This window comes from Amphiprion ocellaris, chromosome 17, assembly GCF_022539595.1.
Source record: "Amphiprion ocellaris isolate individual 3 ecotype Okinawa chromosome 17, ASM2253959v1, whole genome shotgun sequence".
Taxonomy (NCBI): Eukaryota; Metazoa; Chordata; class Actinopteri; family Pomacentridae; genus Amphiprion; species Amphiprion ocellaris.
In genome coordinates, this window is record NC_072782.1 from 28,282,678 (window position 1) to 28,297,839 (window position 15,162).

General features: G+C 39.3%; 1 protein-coding gene across 8 annotated transcripts in view; it reads right to left on the reverse strand.

Moving 5' to 3' along the window:
- The window catches only part of cacna1bb (calcium channel, voltage-dependent, N type, alpha 1B subunit, b), a 261,236-nt gene that overhangs the window by 38,666 nt on the left and 207,408 nt on the right, over window positions 1–15,162 (reverse strand). For all 8 annotated transcript variants that reach the window (XM_055019128.1, XM_055019127.1, XM_055019126.1 and 5 more), the window contains 9 exons: window positions 13,920–14,121; window positions 13,291–13,455; window positions 10,731–10,841; window positions 8,706–8,789; window positions 5,425–5,541; window positions 4,682–4,747; window positions 1,675–1,766; window positions 1,443–1,593; window positions 616–743 (listed from right to left, as the gene is read on the reverse strand). In XM_055019128.1, the coding sequence (XP_054875103.1) occupies window positions 616–743; window positions 1,443–1,593; window positions 1,675–1,766; window positions 4,682–4,747; window positions 5,425–5,541; window positions 8,706–8,789; window positions 10,731–10,841; window positions 13,291–13,455; window positions 13,920–14,121 (1,116 nt within the window). The remainder of the gene's footprint in view (window positions 1–615; window positions 744–1,442; window positions 1,594–1,674; window positions 1,767–4,681; window positions 4,748–5,424; window positions 5,542–8,705; window positions 8,790–10,730; window positions 10,842–13,290; window positions 13,456–13,919; window positions 14,122–15,162) is intronic.

Here is a 15,162-nt window from a genome sequence, read left to right on the forward strand (position 1 = left end):
TGAGTTAAAGCGGTTGAGAAAACACTCCGGATGCTACTGGAGGCTCTCCTGAGAGCGTCTCATTTATATTCAAAGGAATAAATAATAATTCCTCCCCCGCAATGTCTGTCAGGTGACAGCAGTTTCATATTTCACATCTCACACCTCTTCTGGAGTCCTGACTCACCGACAAGCCTTCGTTAAAACTTAATGAGCCTTATATAATCTGGCATAGATTAGACTTCCAGTGAAGGTAAGCTGGTTGGTGTAAAGGCCAGAGAGGCTGCTGACATAAACCTGTATTTCCCCCAACTAGAAGGACAGAAAAAGTCAGAAACAGGCAGACTGAGGAGCTCTGGATGCCGTCGGCTTATCGGCAGCGAGGGCTGAGTGGACGTGGAGCAGAACGATGGATTTACATGCATCAGTCCAGCCGACAGGAGGTTCGTCGCCAGCTTCAGCCAACGCTCTGCTCAGGCTTAATGTCGTTCACACGTCGCTGCTAAGACAAGATTTCACAGCCGAAAGTCAACCTGCTGGAACTAGGAGTCAATCTAGAGGGGTTTCCTGCTCCCCGCTCTACCTTCTCCTGCTAAAACAAACACAGGAGCTGCACTCATCACTGGAGGAACCTACCAGGCTGCCGGGTCGTACTCAGCCCACACTCGGATAAACTCGTCCAGGTGATGAGGTCCGAGGATGGAGGCGTCTCTGGTCAGATACTCAAAGTTATCCATGATGACGGCGACAAAGAGGTTCAACATCTGGGGGATGGAATCAGAACCAAAATGAACAGGTGAAGAAGATTTCTACTGATTCAAGCTACTTCCTCTTAGCTCTAATCTAAGAAAACTGTCTTACACAGTTAGGTAATTAATGGATTTCTACTTATTTATTTCATGTTATTGTTTATTTTTGCAGCGATGGCATGCAGCTAATTCACATGCAATGTCCTGATCAGATATTTCTGACTAATTTTGTAAATTTCTTGTTTTTTTTTTTCTGGTATGATAATATATTCTCTAGGTTTTATGTTTTTTTTATTTTCCAACACAAAGCTGTAACTGCTCTCACAAATCTCCCACAACCACTTGTTTTAGCCTTGAAGAAGTCAGATTGTGTTCTTAGCTGCTAAACTGACATTAAAATCCTAAACTGTCTGTCATAAATTACTTAACATTTGCATATAAAATTAGTTTAAGCCAATCTGTGTCAGACAGAAAAAAAGACAGCCACATAACACAAACAACACGATACGTAAAAAGTCCATTTTGCTTGGAAATTTAACTTGTGCAAGAAGTATGTTCATTTAATTGTTAATTTAAATTCTTAATTGTTAATTGATAATTTAAAGGTTAAGTAAAATACTGTGAAATATATACAAACTACCTTTTATGAGACATGAAATAAAGTTTAAGCCATCAGCTGATGGACTAAAACATGCAAAATCGCCAACTTCTGACCAGAAACGAGCAGAGGAAGATGAAGGAGACAAAGTAGAAGTATGCAAAGTCGCTGCCACATTCTTTCCCTGCAGTTCCTGAGAGTTTATCACACGGTCGGTTACTGAGACAGGCCAGCATGATCTCATGCCACGCCTCTCCTGTCGCGCTCCTGAAAGACATTCAGGTAATACATGTGAAAACTAGAAATGCTGCGGTCACTGGGTTATTTGAGTTTGTGAAGCGGGATTACCTGAAGAGGAGGGTCAAGGCTTGGAAGAAAGTCTGGAAGTTGTTGTGGTGGTTGATGGCGGTTTCCTCGTTCAGCTCGATGTTACCAAACACCTGAAGCAGCAGGAGACCGGGTGGTGTTACACAAGACAAAAACACTCATTTAAAGCCAAACACTGCGGTTATAATGAACCGATGCAGTCAAAAAGGGTAAAAATAGTGCTCAGACTGAGATCCGAACACATCACAGCTTCTCTTTAAAGTCCTGAACACCATTATTCTCAATCAGCTTCTTACTTTGAGTGATGGAATCCAACATGGATGTCATATTTTCTGTCCTCTTTTGAAAAAAGTTCTAACAACTACAGCTATTTCACAAGATTTTTTTGTATCTCTGTAGTTTTCTTGTTGCTCTGAAGCAGCAGGACTCATTTGTTGCATGTTACTCAGAATCAATCAGGAAACAACATTATGATCACAGTGTTTGGTTACTGTCAGACACATCAGATTAGATCACACTTACACACTGCAGATGGTGCAAATTTGTTTGCAAATTAGTTTTTCGCTGTTGCTAAATAATATTGAAGAGTTTCTTTCAACTTGATTGTTGCATTTTTTTAGTCATCATTTTAGGGATTGCAAACCTTGTTGTTAGGGATTTCTACCAAATTTGTACCGAAAATTCAAACCAAGACATGAGGCTTCATGCAAAACAACCCAAACAGCACATACAAAACAGAAAAATCATAAAATTCAGCTCAAATGCAAATCATATCACATTTTCGGTTGAGAAGTTGTATTGAGTGAGCAGAAATATACTATAATTTGACAGGAAGATTTGCCTGAGTCTGATAAAAAACATGCATTTGCACAAAAAAATACATGAAATCTGTCATTTTATTTGTAATGATTGTACAAATAATCATATCTACTCTCATTTTCAGCATATCTATCTAGTAATTAGGTATGGTGAAGTACAGTATGGAATGCAAACAGTGATTTATTGTTCTGAATTGAATTTGAAATGTGTATTTTACAGTCTTATACATACGATCTTGCAGAGGAGTAATTTTTAAACCAATAAAGCAAAAGACAATTTTCCTTCTTTGCTGTTTTTCTGAATCTGTTGTGTGTCATCTGTAATTAACTGTTTTATGCATTGCCACTTTTGGTGTATTCAGCATTTATCTCGTTTGTGGTTTTGCTGCTTTTGTCAACATGGTTTTCTTCCAGCAAATCTTTATTTATCTGAATGAAACTGAACAGTGCAGCACACAGACGGCAGATAACTGCCACAGCTCATGACTGTCCTGCAGTGAGTCCATTCTAACAGCCCAGAGGCCTTTTTTAAAATATTTATCTGCCTCCTGGCGTGTCCAACCTGCTGCCTATAAACACCGACTGCTGGACCCCAGAGACGTCTGACAGCAGTCAAATATGCATGTAGCACCTTGACCCTGTACAGGAGCAGCAGCTGGTTGCTTTTACAGCACAGACAATATGAAAGTACTGCATTTGAGATTCAGTAAAATGAAGAATAATGCATGACAAACGCACACACCACCATGTCTATTACACAATCCAAGGAAGGGGGGATCTAGACCACTTTAGACCAGGTCTAGAATGGTCCAGGTCCAAAAAACAATGAGTTTTGGTGCATCAAATCTGTAACAGATTGTTGTACAAAGGCTAAAGACTCATTAAAGCATACTTTTTAATTTGTAAAACAATTTTTTTTTCTGTTAGAATGCAAAAACATGGAGATTCTAGTGCATTTTTTGGGATCTGAACCACTTTAAACCAGATCCAAATCAACTTTAAGCTCTTAGGTTATCATTTATTTATCTGTCAATCATGGGTTAATCTTATGTTAATGATCACTAGCTTATAATTCTTGTGTGTTCAGAGTTACAGCTTGCTAACAGTGATGTAAGATGTGTCTGTTGTGCAACAAGAGCCAAAAACAGAGATCTCAGGTCTTGTCAGGTTTAAAGTGGTTTCTTGGTCATCTTATGTAATGTAATCGAGGCCACAGTCTTTCCAAGAAAGTGCTTTAGTCTCATCTCTAGGAAGCTGTTCTGCCCAAGGAATTTATAATTTATGAAATGAAAAACCATAAACTTAGAGCCTAGTTACAACAAGCCAATAGGAAAAGAGTTAGTTTTTACTGTCATGTCACTTTTATTCTCCATATTGTATACAGTATTAAAGCAACCCAGCAGTGTGTTTGTTTTCTAATTTAAGTATAATTTTTACCCCACATTATTTGGGAATCGGAGTAACATTTCCATGACAGTCCAGTTGTGTGTGCATGTTAGTGCATGTGAGGCCCTCCCGTTGAAACTGTTGGCCTTTACTGCACTTCTAAACACTTCATTATTATTATTATTATTATTTTAGATTATTTGCGTAATTTATGTGCATTTGTTTCATTTTTAGCTCAGTGTCAAAGTGGGCACTGTTATTTTGCTGCTCTTGTTGGCTTTGGAGTATGGAACCTTTTAGACAGAAAAAGTGTCTATGTAGTTAGCTAAGTTTACTAGCAGACTGTAACCAGGGCTGGATTAACAGCCCCAGATTTACTTCCTGTTTGACTAATGGTTAATTTTCTGGAAATTTGAACCCTAGTAGAGTACTAGCTATGGTGGCTCATCAATACTATAGCTTTTAGAGGGACTATGCAAGGTTTTTTGAGCTGCTTCAATTTTCACGTAATTAATGAATAAAATCTTGAGTACTGTGCTTTAAAGGACATTAAAGGCACTGTAAGGCTGCAATGAACAATTCTGACTGTGCAAAGATAAAAGAAATAATTAAAAATCATCAAACCACATGCACTGTTGCCATATTTAGGGTGACAGCTGTCCCTGACAAACACATGTAGCAAAATTAAGAGAACTGGTTGTTAATTAATAGAGTGCATAAATGCAAATTAAGCTGCAATGTCTGTCACAACCTCACAGTTGTCTGAACGACAGCTTGGTTGGAGGTTTATATCACCGAGTCCTGACATTCAGGTCACAACTCACCTGCATTCCGATGATGGCGTAGATGAAGAACAGCATGGCGATGAGCAGGCAGACATACGGCAACGCCTGAAAATAAACACATAAATACAGCTTAAAGATCCAAACACTTTTCTCTCTGTGATACACAAACATTTCAGAAGCAGCTTTTGATCTCTTTTTCTCGTCTGTGCACGAACACAGACTCACAAATCTGATTCTCCACAGAGGACGAGCACCCTAGTAAGATTTTACAGCCTTATTTAAGAGTCGACCCGACCTGCAGGGTTGATCCTTCTAACCAGCTATTTATATCTGCTGCCGCCGCTGCCGGGAGGAGGAAGAGGAGGAGAACGTTTGTTATAATTAAATCGCCACCTTTTAACAATCTATAGCTACTGTCCATTTTCATTGGGCTTAAAAGCTTTCACCACTGACATTAAACCTGCTATAAATTCCCTCAGCTACAGCCGTGGCGCTCCACATTTAACTCAACTTGTCCTGAGGGATTTGGAGAGCGAAGCGGCGGTGTGTGAAAATCAGAACTGCTGTCTGCTGAGAGCTATTTAGTTCGATTTTAAAACGAACAGAGGAATTCTGCAGCGTGTCTGGACCTGTTTTTGAACCCTTTTTCAGCATGATATGCATTTATACGTCTGCAAATCAATCGAGGAAAATGTCTCTTTCCGTGAACCGACTTACTTCATTTACCTTTCCAGAGGTTCACGCTGTGAGCTTGTGTGTTTAGATTCCGCTGTTGTTCTCACCTTGAAGGACTGAACGAAGGTCCACAGCAGGATGCGGATGGTGTATCCTTGTCGCAGCAGTTTGATGAGTCGAGCCGCTCTGAACAGCCGCAGGAAACTCAGGTTGATCATTTTATCCTGAGAAGAAAAACAAAAACTCTGTGAGGTGTTGGCGGAGAATTGAGGATTTAAAAAGCAACAGAATTTTCTTCATTAAAATATAAAGAAGAATTCTGATGGAATAAAACACACATTTCCTCAAGTTATTAGACTTGAGTTGGGTGTCAGCAATAATTTAAAATAGTACAAGTTCAAATTAGAACTTGAGAAGGTTTTGCCTTTTTGAGATGGATCGATCAAAACAGTCAAATTCCTTGAAGATTCTTACAGAACAGACCTACTGGAACTTTTATGATGATGGTGAACAGTAAAATTGGAACAACAGTCAAAAACCACCAAAGCTCCAACTGACAGCAGAGTTTGTCGGGCATCAGGTTGTCTCCAGTATGAGGCAGGAAGTTCATAGTTTCTAAACTCATTTGTGTACTTGCCAGGTCCACACAGCATGCAGACTTACTTACACTAGCATTCAAAAGTTTGGGGTCGCCCAGACAATTTCATGTTTTCCATGAAAACTCACACTTTTATTCATGTGCTAACATAACTGCACAAGAGTTTTCTAATCATCAATGAGCCTTTCAACACCATTAGTTAACACAATGTAGCATTAGAACACAGGAGTGATGGTTGCTGGAAATGTTCCTCTGTACCCCTATGGAGATATTCCATTAAAAATCAGCTGTTTCCAGCTAGAATAGTCATTTACCACATTAACTATGTCTAGACTGTATTTCTGATTAATTTAATGGTGTCTTCTTTGAAAAAAATGCTTTTCTTTCAAAAATAAGGACATTTATGAGTGACCCCAGACTTTTGAACGGTAGTGTATGAATAAATGTGCATGCTACTGGAACTTGACAAGTTTAAACGTGAGTGATAAAATGTTAACTTCCAGTCAGTTGTGTTGTTTGAAAACATTCAGTGGCATAAAATGTCAGGACCACCAGCAGTTGGGTTGGGTTTTTTGACTTTTGGTCCAATCTTACTGTTCAGCTGCATCAAAAAACCCAACAGACTTAAGCCTGTCCTTGAACTTTCGTCAAGAACTTTGATTATTTTGATCAAAAAGGCAGTCTGTTAAAGGTTAAACCTCCATTTTCTTTAGTGCACCATAAGTAACTTTAATCCAGGTTTGGATTAAACTGAGGTTGGAAGAGAATTTAAAATGGAATTTTAAGTTCGATTTTGATGCAGTGTAATTTATAGTTAAACAATGATTTAAAAATGAATCATTTTAGGTAGAAACCAGCCGTTGGGTTGCACATAACTGTCAGTGATTGTACCAGAACTGGTCAATGTTAGAAAACACGCTCTTGTGTGCACAATCTCAGGTCTATAGCAAAAGTTACTTAGGCTTCTTTAAAACCATTATCATATTGTTACCTTTATAGCAATTCAAAGTGGGTTAAACAGTTGAATAAATACAAGTCAGGACATCATGGTGGAGCAGTGGTTAACACTGTCACTTTGCAGCAGAGTGTCCTGAGTTTGAACATCAGGCCTTTCTATGTGGAGTTTCTCACACAGATCAAAGACGCATTTTAGGTTATTCTGTGATTCTAAATTGGCTGTAGGTGTAAATGTAATTGACTGTCCAGGGTGTGTGCAGCTTCTCGTCCATCCAAAATGTCACAAAAACACAATAATGCTGGTTGAAACAAGCTTTTTCATGCAGAAATCTTCCATCTAACTCTAATCAGTTCCCTAAATCCAAGCAGCACTGATGACAGCACCTGGATCACATATATGGAACTCTCTTTTTCCTTTAGGAATGTCATGGAATTTAAATAATGACTTACTTGCCCTGCAAAAAATGTCAGCTTTCACAAGCATGAAGCCTGAAAATAGTTTCACCAAGTGCAAAAGATTTCAGAAGGGGTGAAATATTGTGATCTAGGAGAAATATGAACCAACTATTTTCTAGGATTTTGCAGAATCTGAGCCGTTGTTCTGTTTATAGCTCAAGAATTTGATGCAATCGACAGCAACTCTATCGGCTTCTCCTGATTAAATGGCATGTCGGGGTGAGTATTTCGTGCAGCGTAAAGATTCATACGCAGCTGTAATAGCTCTGGGTGGTCTTGTTAGTGTTAAATAAACACCTTTCACACAGTTTAATAGGCCTTCTTCTGTTATATCACATAGAGGATTCTTTAGGTAGGTGCTTTAAGCCGAGCCTGTGGGAGAAAACAACACACTGACGGGGCAATCGACAAAACCAGCGGCGGACAAGAAAAGCCACTTACCGTCTAGAGGTGTCACATGTGACAGAAGGGGCAGAGTGAGGGCACAGGCACCAGGAAAGACACAGCAGAAGATGGAAACAGCAACAAAAGAAAAATAGAAAAAAAGGAAAGCGAGAGAAAAGAAGACTAATGATCACATGAAGAGAAAAAAGTCACACAAAGACTTTGCAACACAGAAAGCTACAATAATCTGCCCCAGTCCTCAACAAATGCCATAATTAAATGCATTTTTCCTCAAATTTATTGTAATTTTCTGATATTCTAAAGAGGAAACTGCATGTTTGGGTCTGTGACAGCAGCAACACTCCTCCTGAACTGTGGCTGCTGTGGTTTTACGCATTGACTTTCATGTGTTTTTTTTTTTTTTTTTTTTTTTTTTTTTTTTGCTCTGTTGAGCTTCTGAATCGAGGACTGAGACTATGAGGGCATAGCAAAGCATGATTTCTACATCCAGGATTTTGAAGCTGTAAAACAGTAAAACACCCATCTCAAATAAAAACAATCACATGTAAATTAGCTCACACACTTCTGATAATCAGACAATCACTTGGCAGGATTTACTAATATTTTTTGGCTTTCAAACTGTGGAGCGAAATAAATAATTTGCAGACAACAAGCCTTGGACGCGACGGGTGTTTTTCCTCATTTTCTAGCTTTTCATACACAAAAACATCAAAAATGGACAATAATCAACACTTAAAGTATATTATGTTCGCTGCATAAGCAAAATATTTCACACAAACTGCTCTCCAGCTTCTGCTTGTCACAGCTCCACTAATTGGACTAAACCTGCACAGCATGCCGCTCTGCCACAGCGAACCTGCAGCTGCTAACATGCAGGAAGCTTGATACTCATGTAGGAAGTGACCCGTGGGGGGCCGCTCGCTGTAACGACACTCTAGGTGGGAGGAAACCTGTGGCGGCTGCAGCTCTTACATTTATCTCCGTGACCAAAATGTCTGTGATGCTTCCGATCACAGTCACAAAGTCAAACACATTCCAGGGCTCCTTCAGGTAGTTCTAAAAGACAGAGAAGACACAGAAAATACAAAGTTTACCAAGCGTAAAATACAATTATGGCTGTTTTTGTTGTGTTTTTTTTTTTGTGCCGTTTAAACTTTATGTAACGAAAATTTACCTATTGCTTGTTTAACCCTCTGAACCCCCCCAAAAATACATTTGGAAAGGTCCAAAATGCCTAAATTACACCACTAATCAATTAAAATTTAAAAAAAAAAAAAAAAAATCACCAAATTTTCAAATTTCCAACAGTTCTTAAACCACACATATATGACATGCCATTCCACCAAGGAAAATAACCAAAAATAAGCTTAAAATTGCAATATTGAATTAAAATCAATGTAATATTTCATTTAAAAATCCACAAAAAAAATCAAGAGGTTTAGAGGGTTAATATCTTCCTACACTTTCGCATCAACTCTAAAATGACAAATGGCTGCATTCATGTACAGCTTTTATTGGAAATGCCTCACATTCAAATGTTCACACCCACCAAATACAATGAAACTGCCATACAAGGTGTGTATGTGCGGCAGGAAAATGTGACGTAACAGCATTTATACCTTTAACAGACACAATTAAATATATGAAACAGAGCTTAACCCAACATTTAAGTTAGGAAAATCCCAAACTTTAACTTAAAATGTTAGTGAAAATTCTACTGTGCAGTTACTTTGTTTGTTTGGTCACTTTTACAGATTAAAAAAGTAAAAACTAATGGTGTTGGCAAACAAAAAGTGTACTTGAATAGAAAATACACTACTGCTGAAAAGTTTGGGGTCACTTAGAAGTATCTTTTTTTTCAATTTTTGTCAATGAAGATAACATTATGTTAATCAAAGAAATCAAAAAAACTGGAGGGTCAGTGATGGATGATGATGCTCCAAGTGAAAAAGCAAAGGATCCCCCACAGTATGATAATGCCACCTCCATGCTTGACAGTAGCTACACTATGGTTCAAAAGTTTGTGGTCACTTAGAAATGTCCTTATTTTTCAAAGAAAAGCAGTTTTTTTCAATGAGGATAACATTAATCAGAAATACAGTCCAGGCATTGTTCATGTGGTAAATGACTATTGTAGCTGGAAACAGCTGATTTTTAATGGAATATCTCCATAGGGGTACAGAGGAACATTTCCAGCAACCATCACTCCTGTGTTCTAATGCTACATTGTGTTAGCTAATGGTGTTGAAATGCTAATTGATGATTAGAAAACTCTTGTGCAGTTATGTTACCACATGAATAAAAGTGTGAATTTTCATGGAAAACATGAAATTGACCCCAAAACCTTTGAACAGCAGTATATATAACAAACACCTCAGATGTCTCCACAAATGTGCACATATGCAACAAATACTGACACAATCTGGTGTATAAATGAGCTGCTGCTGCTGGATGCCTCCAGACTGGCCAATCATGCAGCTCCTGCAGGCTGGAGGCTGCTCCCAGACCCTGCAGCTGTATACTGAGGAGGAGCAGCAGCAGCAGCAGAGCGTTTATAAAGGCAGATGTGCGCTCAGTCGTCTGGGCTTAACAGCTAAACAGGTGGAGGTAAGTGGTGTGTGAGAAAAGCTATTTAATAAATGGGCCTCGTAAATGGAACAGAGCCAGAGATGAAACGCCTCGCTGCAGGCCAGCGGGCGCCATGTTGGGAGGAGATTTATTCTTTTCTGTGCGCTCTTCTGTTCATCCTGTTTTTGTTATTAGCTCACACACTTCCCCTGACTCTTTAAAATATTAAATATTTCTGCCCAAGTTATAGCTTCTTGAGCAAGTGAAATCACAAAGCATCAAGAAATAAATCCATACGAGATTCACTAAGAGTCTCCAAATGATGCAATTTCAGGCCGCATCTTGGAAACCAGTTAAACAGTCACATAAACAGAAACACATTATGGCAGCAGATGAGTGTTTGCAAAGTGCAGCATCTGGTCTGCTCACCAGCGGGTTGAAGGCAATAATCTTCAGGATGCACTCCAGAGTGAAGAGGCTGGTGAAGACGATGTTTAAGTATTTCAGCATGGCCTCATACAGGTCTGGAGCTCCGTAGAACTGAAGGAAAAAGGTGGACAATACACAAAAAACACATATCTGGTTAAAAAAGTGTGTATAAATGACTTTATTTACTGTAACTTCACCTGTGTTAGACAGGTCAGACAGCTGCTGGAAAGTGTAAATGTGCAAAGGAAGCGCTGCAGATCTGATAAACTAACATCCACTATGAGATGTTTACGAGGTGAAAATGCATCTGTCAGTGCCAGCTGATGTTTAAATTTTAATCCTCTCAAGTATCTTTGCAATAAAGGCAGCTGATAATGACACTGAAATTATCTGGGGCCTTTATGTGTCAATTTTAGCCCTCAGTTTCTTTAACTAAGGCTTAAGAAATTGTTGTATCATGTAAATGCTTTTCGTTTCAAGGGCTCCTCTCTGGCATGGATCTGCAAAACCGGCTGCTTCAATGCTCCAGAGATTTCCTCCTCTGAGAAAATGATGAGTGAAGGAACATGCCAAGACACATGGCAAATATAGCTCTGTTTCCATATAACTGTCAAGTGAATTTGAAGTGATTTTTTTGAAATGTTGCAAAAAGAAAATGAAAATTAGGCTCGTTTCCATCGACTGCTTTGGAGCAAATGAACGAGGCTGCACGGTGTCACCAGAAGGTGGCGATAGAGGCTACATGGCTGTAATAAAGAGAGTAGAAGAAGAAGACGGAAAGAAAACCAGAGATGTGTTGTAATATTCATACTACCATACTATAAAGCCAGGAAAATATTTAGTATGTCCCAAGAAGCAGTGCGTTAAATGTAGAATGTAAAAAATACATGGACGTCCAATGACATCAGTTCAGATTTCAAGCCAGCATGAAGTCTGCTAAACGACATAAGCACAGTTACAACGCATATGTCACGCTGTCTAAAGTAGTCCACTCAAATTACATGCTGCTATACACTGCATGAAACAGTACATACTTTGTGAGGGAAACTGCAGTGCACGCTTAAAGTGAAAAGAAAAGATATGTGATTTGGAACGCCCAGTTGTTTGCCAACTAGCAAAACAAAAAGAACAAGAAAAAACAATCAAAACTTTGGCCATTTATGAGAAAAATGAAGAGCAGCCTTCAGGAATTGCTTTGAATTCGGCAAGCTGCAATTACTCTTTCATCAGCAAGCCAGTCACGTGAGTAAAAAGAAATCCCTCTCCCGCCTCCAACTGGTCCAGAACGTAGCAGCTAGGCTTCTTGCTGATTTTAACAGATGACATCACATCTCCCCTGTTCTAACTTCCCTCCACTGGCTCCCTGTATGTTTTAGAATTGATTTTAAGATTTTACTGATCACTTTTAAAGCTTGCCAGGGCTGTACCCCTGGCTATATTTTAGACATGTCAACCCCGTATGTCCCCTTGCGCAGCCTCAGATCCTCGGATGGGTCCCTCTTAGTCGTTCTAAAGTCGAGGCTTAAATCCAGATCCGATTATTGGATATTCGGGTCCAGCCCTAGTTGTTTGTTTTTCTTTAACCAATCAAAGTTGTCAAAGGTGGAGCTAAGCGAAGGATCTGGCTTCAGTGTTCACTCAAAATAGTGACGGGTGGTGGAAGATTTGCATGCAGGCAGGCGAACACTGTGATTAAATGAATAATACAATTCAACTCTTCTGCAAAACTTGAAATTTTTAGTTTGGTAGGTTTCTGGTCAGAGGTTGTTGTTTCCTGTAGTGAAGAAAACATTTACACACAGGTAACTGGAGGAGGGACAACACTGACTAAAACGATTGGTGGCTTATATTCGCATTTTAGGCCTATTTTTTTGGCTTTATTTGACAGGTTAAGTTGAGAGGCAGACAGGAAACCAGGTGAGAAGAATGGGGGGGGCATGAGCTGGAATCAAACCCAGGCCGCTGCGTTGGGGAATCTATCCCCTGTTTATGGGTCACCTGCTCAACCAGTTGAGCTATCTGGACGCCTTATGTCCACATTCTAGACTACCGGGACACAAAAACTGCAAGTATAGAATCACCAGTTACTGTATATTCAGTTACTGTATATTCAATAAAAACACATAAAAAGTTTGGCAACTTTGCCCCAACATAATGTTGAAAAAGCATTTTTTCCACACTGTTAGTGCACCAAGCTTATAACAGTGTAACAACATGACTGGTTGCATATTTTTTGGTTCAACTGAACAAAGCAGATGGTATACAATCGCCATCTTTGGTGTTACAGAATTGCGCTGAATTTCTTCTTTATAAAATCTCTGCTTGTGTCTCAAGGCCAGTCCAGTGTTGTAGCATCTTTGTCTTAAAAACTAAATAATTTAACAGCACATTCACAGAAACATCTTCTGTAGTCGTTTTAAATATTTCACCAGTGTGTTGTTTCATATTGGGAGCTTCATAAGTGTCACTGAGCCAACACAGGAGTTTTTTTTTTTCCTCTGGCTGTGAGGTATCTGAGAGGAACTGGCGCTGAGCCTCATTAGCAGGAGGAATAACTGACCTTCATCATCAGCACAACCGTGTTGAGGGCGATTAAAGTCATGATGGCGTACTCGAAAGGAGGCGACACCACGAATTTCCACATCTTGTACTGGAAGGACTGCTTGTTCTCTGGCATGTACCTCGTCAGCGGCCTGGCGTTGATGGCAAAGTCGATACAAGCCCTCTGTTTGTGGAGGAGACAAAGAAGAGAAACAGACTGTGAGCGCTGTGATACTGGACCTTCACATCTTTCATCACAGAAAAAAGTGCTGGAATCCAAATTAAAAATAAAAGACAGCTGGCGTGCCACAAGAGATTTTTCTAAGTGTTTTGTAATATCAAAAGATGAGGCTACAAATTGAGTCTCTGTGATCACAAGCCAATACTTCACAAACACACAAAAAAAACACGACAGGGTTTTTATAAAGTCCCTGTGAAGAGGAGATGAAAAGAGCGAGGACATAAAACATGCTTTGGTTCTTTTGTAGAGGTTTATTCTGTATAAGGGAATGTTAGATTTAATTTGCCTCATAATGATAGCAGAGGAGCGGCGATTTCTTATGATGCAAGAAGATAAACAATTTCAGATAGAGTTATTTGTTTTCCATCAGAAAAAGCAAGAAACTGCATGATTTTCCACTTTCCCACCTCGTTCTTCTCCAGGCTACACTCCGACATGGCCTTGTCTCCCTGCTCCTGGAAGGTGATGATGATCAAAGCCACAAATATGTTGACAAAGAAGAAGGGAAACACCACAAAGTAGACGACGTAAAAGATGGATGTCTCCATTCGGAAGCCCGGGCTGGGACCCTGATCTTCGTACGTGGCATCTACAGAGTGTTTCAGGACCCTGAAAAGAAGGAAAAGTTACACTGATTAGAGATTTTCCACCATGTAGGAACACTCAGGGGACAGTAAAGAGCTCAGACCATAGCTGTAGATTCAATAACTTTGTGTCTTTCAACCTGTATCCAGCTTGATCAGACTGTTTTCCTGGAATTGACCTCAAATTGTACTTCTACCCAACTCAGAGTCTGGCTAAACTGCCTATTTAAACTTTAAATCTCTCCCTTTAAATTACATCTATTTCATGAGAACCTCCACTGTTACCACACTTTACCTTCAATTCACTAAAACAAAACCTATGGAATCGAGCAAGCTTGATAAAATATTATTGGAATCGATCTTATAACCCGTCAATAGTGGTTATCGACAGACTTTCTGAAGACGCTCTGCGAGCTTTTAAACAGCTTGTATGTGAGTTGTTGCTTCATGAAACTGTTTATACATGTGTTTGCTTTCAAATAGCAGAGCCCTTTTGTGGTTGTACTAAAATTGTAAAGAAGCAAGTTGGATGAAATTATTATAGAGCACAAATTCTGCATTGAGAGGAGGTCGGGGTGCATGGATGGGTCAACAAAACGTCAGATGTAAACACAGGATATTGCGGTTTGTTCTATTTTCAAGCTCATTTAAATTCAATGGTGTGTTGGACACCTTAACCATGTGTTGGTATGTGTATTACTGAAGTTTTTGACTATTAGCACTCAAGGCTGGTGGGCTAATATGCTAGCTCTCACGCCTATGTATGTAATATAATGCAACTTTGCTCTTAGGTGCTCTTAGCTTAAATGGCTGGAGGCTCAACACTTACTACAGAGCAACTGCAAGACAAAGATAATCTATAAACAGTAGCACTGTGCTTTAAATCAGCGTATTTGTCTAAACATTCATGTTGTAAAAATAAAAGTGATCCAACTTAGTGCTTATAGTAAAAAATGCCTTAAGAAAACAAACATGGATGCCTGATGTCAGCCAGAATGTGCTATTTAATTTAATTAAACCAATCCACCATCTACTCAGCTCCCCAGACTTTATTTTTTCAGGTTTG